Genomic DNA, 7,975 nt, shown 5'->3' with positions numbered 1-7,975 from the left:
AGCAACAACGACGACGACAATGAAGCTCTAATATATTCTATTCAAATTGTGCAACTGCGACGAAGGCAGAAGTCTACAGACAGTGGATTACAATATTAAATTTACTTTGTGTAATCAGTCAGAAGTAAAGTAAAAGCAATTAACAGCTCATTTGCGTGGGAAAAACAATAGATTAAATACTAGTTTTGAATTTCCAGTTATCTAGCCCAGGAAAAGGAACACCACCACCAGAACAAGGTCGTTTGCTAACAACAGCTCCAAATCCAATTTCTATTGAATAATATGTTGACTGTTCCAATTGAATTCCAACGGGTAGAACAAACGTCAAGACCCTGCCTGTTGTATTGACTAGTTCAGACACTGAAGTGTCAAATGCAACTAGAACTTCGAGACTGTCAAGTAGAACATCAGACAGATGTGTCTTAGACATTGTTATGTTTCGAGACACAGACGGAAGAAACACCTACAGAAAAACTGAACAGTTTGTCATGATTCTCAAGTATTTAAGGTTTATTACATCATTATCAAATTCAATTGTAAATGAAGCAGTGCTCAATGGAACTGCATCTGAACCATTAAATGATGCTGATTGTGGAACAGTTTCAAATGCAGCAGCTATAAGAAAAAGATGGTGTGTCTATTTTGTTTGAATTGACAATTTATTCATACCTCCTGCTACTAGAGTAATGCAACGTTGCTCAGTATACATTCTGAAACACATATCACAAAATTGAAATTGTCATCCATAAAGCTGTATGTGCCAAGTATGCATTACGCATAATCATCTGATGCCTGAAAGCAAAGGAGATTGTATCCATATTGATAAGGCTCTGGCTTCCACATAATTGTCATTTCTTTGTGAGGAGATTGTCCAATGATATCTGACCTGTTTACACCAACTGGAGCACTCAGAACAATATCAATAACCCTATGAGAGCAATAGCTGACACTAAAACACAGAATTTAGACATAATTATTTCTTACGAGCTGCAGGGCTCTTCTTTGACATATATGGTAGTCTCAAATGTTGCATTTGGTTCAATACCAATGCAAGTTCCATCTGCTACCGTTGACTTCTCAAATGCCACATATGCTGTGCAGTGACTGCCAACTCCATGAACAACATCAACAACAAATGCAAGAGACACATATGACAATAACTGATCGTCACTTCCAAAGTCTCCTATCATGAGACTGACAGGATGTAGTCCTTGAATAGCTTCCAATGGCTGGAAGTTTATAACACAAGGAGACTAGCAAAAAACATGCAGTGATGCAAACAGCTATGTTCACACCAACACATTTCTATTGTATTGTTCTTACCAATTTGACACACACACACACACACACACACACACACACACACACACACACACACACACACACACACACACACACACACACACACACACAACATATTGACATAACAAAACCTACTGATCAACTTCTAAAATGCGCAGTATATTCTACATATTATTAGAAACCAGGATTAGTTTCAATAAATTGGACTATAGTAGACTACGCTAGACTAATAAACTAGAGGAATTAGATTATGGATTTGCTAATGCCTGCATAAAGTCAGGGATGACATTGTGTTGTGCTGTTGTTGTGTAATAAGTCCTCAATTGCACAACCACAGACTCCCGTCTTGCAAAAATTGCATAAAATGTAACTACACTTTGTAGAATATAAGCCAAAAATTGACAAATGTATTTATTCTAAAATCTCTGTTACTGATCATATTGTGGCATGTCACTCGCAAAGCAGGTTATGTTACAACTTAATCAATCCACATGCAAACACAATTAGCAATGTACTAATGTTGTCGTAATTTACTTAGTAACCAATAAAGTCATTGTTCATTCATTGATTGAACTAGGACACCAACTAAAACTTTTAGTTCTATGGTATTTATACAGTAAGCTTAAATGTGTGATCTTGTTGTTGGGAGGCATTGGTTGCTTTAATTTACAACCTGCTGTCAGAACTTTTATATGCCAATAGTCCAAAGTTGAAACAGTTGGAATGTCACATGATGTCAGGATTCTGTGAGACACATGTCCATGCTAGAACTCTGGGTAGAATTGATCACTGGTCAGTCTAAGACATCATAATACTTACAATCCTAGCATCTCACCAATGATGGGGTTGCAAAACTTTAAATACAAGATCTTTGCAAAAGCACTTAGCACCCATATCACATCTGGTCACATATTTTCAAATGTTAAATCTCTTGTACTGAAATCTAAACTTTACCTTAAGTGTTTAAACTTCCATGTGCCAATTCTGGACTTGATATTAATTGAATGCATGAAATTGAGGAAAAAGATATCATTTATTTATGTCTCTCCAAAGCTCATGATCAGCTTCAATGATAGTAAAGCACCAGTAGTTACCTATACACAGTCATTGGCTATTATGGTTCATTGTGCACTTAAGAGTTGCATCTGAGGTCCTGGTGCAGGGCAATTAATAATGAGATATAACCCATATCAAGACTAATGTCTCCTCTAACTACAAACTACAATAAAGCTAATTCACATGCACTTGACTAGCTGCCTCATAGACAATTGAAAATGTACTGATAATTGCTTTGTCTTTTGCCATCAAAGTACTGTTATTTGTATGTTGCTACAGCGGCCTGTTTCTATCAATGGCCTAAAATATAAACGTACCAGTCATGCCTTAATTAAACAAATCAATGTTATAACAAGTCCTTAGTTCATGTTATTTCTCTTATCAATTACTTCTGACAATATCAAGTAAACAAATTACAAGGAAGCAAATTGCCAAGCAAAATATTTTCCTCTTGTAGGCAACATAATTTTAATCAATAAATAACTGTTTGAACAAAACCATAATGAAATTCCAATCTTGCATTGTTTCAATTAGATGGTGCCCTCTAATAAGCGCCACATTTTATTTACCAAAGTAAGAATTTGTCTATATATCCAGCCTCAGGTAGTTCAAAGTTTGGATCATTTTGCTATCATAACTATTGTGCATTTTGTCTCAATTTGTTGACCTAAATCTACTTGAGGAGTTGTCTACTAGACAACCTGAATACAGGTAATTGTCTCACTGCATGATGCCTCAATGTGTGGAATGCCTTTCAGTAATGGACATCCTCTATGCAAAGATGTCAATCCTACAACACATTTGCACTTGCAAGGCAATGCAAAGTAATCAATACATATTTATCACCTTAATTAAATGCCTACCTACGAGAACTATCAACAATAACTGCCCCAATGTTCAATCAAAAAAATTTAGTATCTGGCATTGAAATAGATGCAACAAGCATTAATTGTGAAAGTTAGAACTGACCATGCATCATACCTGTTGTAGCAATGTAAAGTTCAACCCATATTTTCCCACACAACCATCTTCACACTCTGACTCTTCTGCCAGTCGGCATCGTGTGAGATCTCCATCTGGATCTTCAATGTGTATTCGAATTGAGTACTCACAGCCGGTTCTCAGCCTCATCAGTGGAATAACTGCAGAAACTGGAGATGCATTAACTGTTCCAGTGTCTGGCCTAAAAGCACTCATTGAGGCAAATGTAGCCAAAAGAGCGTAGTAACGATCATATAGTAGACCATAATCTTCATCGTAAGTAAGCAACCCAGAAATCCAACAGCAATCGTAATGACTGCAAAAGTACAATTACAAAACATTTATCAGCACTCAATACAGTGACTTATAAAACCTCATCACTTACTATATTACAGGATTAGAAGATGAGAAATTAACATAAAAGACATTTTCACCTGCTGACCAGTCCTCCTCCTTGCTATAACTGCTGCAAATGTACTGAGCAGTTCCCAGCGCTAGTTCGGAGTCATATTCACAATCCTCACAGTAAAAGGCATTCTCTGGGTGACTGTCACCCAACAAAACTTGACTGCTTATTATAGACTGATTGCAAAAGTTGTATTCATCACTTCTGTTCCAGGCAGCCCTAAAGCGAAACTTCCACTAAAACGAAAACATAATGGATAATAATCGTGCTTCCACATCTGTAACACTATAGGTACTACAGTCGTCAAACCTCTAAGATAAATGCTACGTATTAACACAATTGAGCTTTTCTTTATTTACAAACATCAGCTCCCAATTTAATCATCGACTGATTGACATGTATACTAAAATTTGACTGTTCCAATTTCCCTGTATTAAACTACCTTTAGTTCAATATAATTTTATTGTAAACACTACAACAGCAAATAGAACATCAAACAAGTATGTTTATTGGCTATTCTCCAGTCAGAAATGCAACAACGCTGGCTTACTCTCAGAATTGCCGAGCATAGCGAGGCTTCCAATCCAGGTCACACAACAGAAAGGGGCACGGTCCTATATGGCAATCTATCGAGCTCTCGATATATATATATATATATATATATATATATATATATATATTATAATTTAATATTTTATTGTTTCAAATCCCTACATTTCACCATTTCTAATTAGTAAGGTATAAAATACATGTTAGAGTGTCTATAGTTAGAAAATGGCACAATGTAGGGATGATGTATTACTCAGTCTGTCTGTATACAAAAGATGTCACAGCACACCCTTACATGGTCTTGTTACTATTCTTTTTTGTACGGTAACCCTACATCTTTCTCATTTTTCAAAATGTTCTAGTACTTGTTTGCATTCTTTTTCTGCATGAGTGTAGATATGCGCAGTGGCAACGGTGTTCGCGAGCAGATACAGTATGAATTGCAATTGGCGAGAAATCGACACTCTCCCCATGTAGCGCTCGATACAGGAAACATGAAGGGTGGACTCGGTGCAAAACCAATCAGAATTTAGAGAGAAAAGCTAGCGATAGAAGAGTGGTTTCAATCAGCCTAAAGTCTTCAATCGCTGAAAGCATTGTGGAGGGCGACGACACATACAGTCTACACAGGGCTGGTGTGGGCGTGTGTTCGAATGAACTGGAAGATGCAGCTTTCGTGTCATCAAAAAATTTTATGCAAGGGTTGGTTCCTCGAGAGGAAACCATGCACTACAATGACAAATTTGAGTTGTCATGGACATGCTCCGTTGCAAGCGCAGAGGTTTGGTATAGAAAACAGCTCTGTAGCATAAATGGCTAATACCGATACCCGCTTACAGAAGAACTGAACACAAACTCAACCCTACATACCAACGCTACCACATTGATGATGATGATGATGATGATGATGATGACGATGATGATGATGCTGATATAACGAAAAAGCCTCATAAATTTACGTCGCCCCATCCTTTTGTATTGTAGCTAGGGATTGTGTAAGTGACAACCAAGAAAAACTTTTAGAAGCTGAATGCCACCTGCAATCAACTATTCACCCTCTCCTACTTTACTAGGAAGTTGCATGTTACCGTAATTTCCATGACAGGGTTTCAACAAATGCGTGTACTGTCTAGCTACTGCGAAGGGTTTCAGTAGGCTACCAGACGGTCAGAAAACTCCTTTAAAACGTGTTACTCACCAACTCGAGGCGCCTACAGATAGTTCTGAGTTTTACATTTGTTGCACTTTTCTTATTTAAGTGTATTGTATTTAATTAATTTTGATAATTATATATTATTTATAATTTAACACTTACTCACTTACTATAATACAAAATTGATATTAATGATATTCATAATTGTAAGCATGTCAAAAAATGTAAGGTTAGGGTTAGGGTTGGCAGATCTGGCAGCTGGGGGATTCAGCTAGGTTGGCAGATCTGCCCCTCCCCCACCCCCACCCCCACCCCCACCCCCACCCCCCGCTCCTGAACATCTTCCTACACCACCGTACGGCCCTGCATGCAGGCAAATTTGTGCCCCTAATAGCTATAGAGTGTTTTCACGTGACATCACAATCCCGAAAGTCGCCATTTTGGTGTCCAACTGCGCATGCTGAGATCAAACTGGTGCCATTTCTGCCTGTTCTTGTAGTGTATAGTTGTTGGATGTTCCACCAGATCGGGGTGCGATAAAGACATGTCTTTCTTCCGTATACCGGTAGTTGTAGGAGAACATCAATAACTTCAAGAGCAACAGTTGAGCAGCACTAGAAGAGACGGTCAAATAGCAGTGATTTCGTGAAAAGACCTAAAAGAAACCAAGCTGGTAAATGAACGAATCTTTGTAGGCCCTTGAGTTCTGGAAGACCAGCTGATCTGTTTGATGAACTGATCCAGACTGCTACCAACACAGAATCAAAGAGACGCGCAATTACGTACAGACGCGCAGGAGAGGTTTGTTGTAACCATTGCATTGTCGATTTTCTTCTTTTGGCTTTAGACAGATGACATATCCAATCCTTCCAATGGTCTGTGAGGTTTGTCCTTCTGAATAAATTGGAATGGCACCTCTACTGTGCACAAATTAAGTACATGCTTCAAAGAAAAACTAAATACAGCAACATGTGTGTGCAAGCTTCTCCAAAAGTCCAGCCATGCAGTTGTAATGCGCACAACATCTGCTGTCTTAATTTTCACATATCAACCATGAAGTGAGGTGATTTATTGCATCTTTGAAAATGAGGAACCTCAGTCTGTGGGGTGTCTTACAATATTCTACAGTTACAGGACTTACTCTACTATAGCACAATGCTCTGCTATTCATGCTATAATAGCATGTCCACTTCCTTTACATTTCCCAAGTATATAGCACAGACACTGTCACACAAACAAATATTGCCCATTAATTAAGAAAACTTGGATCTCATGCCAATTGATTGTCTACCAAAGATTATTGAACTCTCACATGAAATTGCAACATACATGGCTGTATTCTCTTTCATAATCCTCTCACCTAGAGCTGACAAAGATTGTCCGACATATACTGTAGGTGAAATATATACTCTAACAAAAAATCTTTACTATAAATTACCACATAATTACTACTGAGGTTTTCACAACACTTCTAGCTCTCACAACATGCGCTCTGTCATCTCTCACTCAGCCAATTCTAGACTGGTTGTAAACTTCCATCTAAACTGCTTGGCTGTTACGAAGCTCGTCTGAAGGACTAAATAGGAGACAATGTCCGAACTGTAGACAGGAGGAAACGGTGTTCTGTAGCAATGGTCTCTCCGACTGCAGTGGACTAAGCCTTCCAATCAGTTCCAGCTTGACTAAATAGCGAGGTTTCGCAACAGATAGCAGATTTTCAGAGTACTTTGATAGTTTCCTGCTGGCAGGAAGTGTAGTAGAGACGAGGTAGGTCAAAATTTGGATATATCGACACCCACGCAAGGTACATGGACACAAAAATGGCCGACACTAACGTGCGTTAAAAATGTGACGTCATTGAAAACGCTCCGTTTTAGTGACTGTCTAATTAATTGTTACAACACATCTCTCCGGGAACGGTACGTATAGACTTCATACACATTTCAAGATGAACTTTTCACTCACCAGTATGTCAGAAAGAATAAATTCATCTCCAGGCTCAAAATCCACTGGTTCAAATGACATAGTGCCGCCAAGGAAGAAGTGAGATGTGACACTTGGCAGTAATATTACTGCAAGAACTAGGTCGACCAATGAGAACAATTTCATGCCAGTCAACATGCCGCAAAAGCGTGTCAGCCGTTGGCATTTGACAAACTGCGCAGCTCCGGACTAATTAAGACGTCACGACTATGGATACCTGCATGTTTTTGAGACGACAAAACGACACAACCTAGCATTTACAAGGCAGTTACTAGTAGTTGTACGTCGTGGGTTGAATAGCTAGCTATAGGCCTAGAATGAAAGTAGCGTCGAGGAGTACACTACCGTATCGATCTCTGCGTATCTACATAGACGAATTTAATTACTAACAGCAGACTAAGCTGCGGCAAAGAAGGCACGTCACGTATCATGCATATGATCAGACACGACAGGACGCAACCGGTGTCTGAAGAGATGCATGTGCGCTGGCTAGGCGGGACAACGGAAGCGGTACTAGCTAGAGATGAAAGATTCCCGAAAAGTTA

The 7,975-nt window shown here is 38.7% G+C and overlaps 1 protein-coding gene across 1 annotated transcript; it reads right to left on the bottom strand.

Moving 5' to 3' along the window:
* Positions 1-20: 20 nt before the first annotated feature.
* Positions 21-7,595, bottom strand: LOC134184084 (uncharacterized). The gene is made up of 8 exons (XM_062651694.1): positions 7,413-7,595; positions 3,725-3,981; positions 3,340-3,655; positions 985-1,253; positions 776-928; positions 670-710; positions 518-615; positions 21-463 (listed from the first exon to the last, which is right to left on the bottom strand). Exons 1-8 carry the CDS (start codon positions 7,566-7,568, stop codon positions 173-175), a joined length of 1,581 nt encoding a protein of 526 aa, XP_062507678.1. The 5' UTR covers positions 7,569-7,595; the 3' UTR covers positions 21-172.
* Between the last annotated feature and the right edge of the window lie 380 nt (positions 7,596-7,975).

The sequence above is a fragment of the Corticium candelabrum genome, chromosome 9 (assembly GCF_963422355.1).
Source record: "Corticium candelabrum chromosome 9, ooCorCand1.1, whole genome shotgun sequence".
NCBI lineage: Eukaryota > Metazoa > Porifera > Homoscleromorpha > Homosclerophorida > Plakinidae > Corticium > Corticium candelabrum.
Note: the sequence above shows the minus strand (reverse complement) of the source record. Positions and strands in the feature narration are given on the sequence as shown.

What these genes read in the sequence shown, in the direction of transcription:
- LOC134184084 (XM_062651694.1), bottom strand. Translation starts at nt 7,568, where the DNA reads ATGTTGACTGGCATGAAATTGTTCTCATTGGTCGACCTAGTTCTTGCA. An exon ending in AAAGAAGAGCCCTGCAGCTC is followed by an intron (nt 929 to 984) that starts GTAAGAAATAAT and finishes TTGCTCTCATAG; the next exon opens with GGTTATTGATATTGTTCTGA. An exon ending in CAGGCATCAGATGATTATGC is followed by an intron (nt 711 to 775) that starts GTAATGCATACT and finishes TATGTGTTTCAG; the next exon opens with AATGTATACTGAGCAACGTT.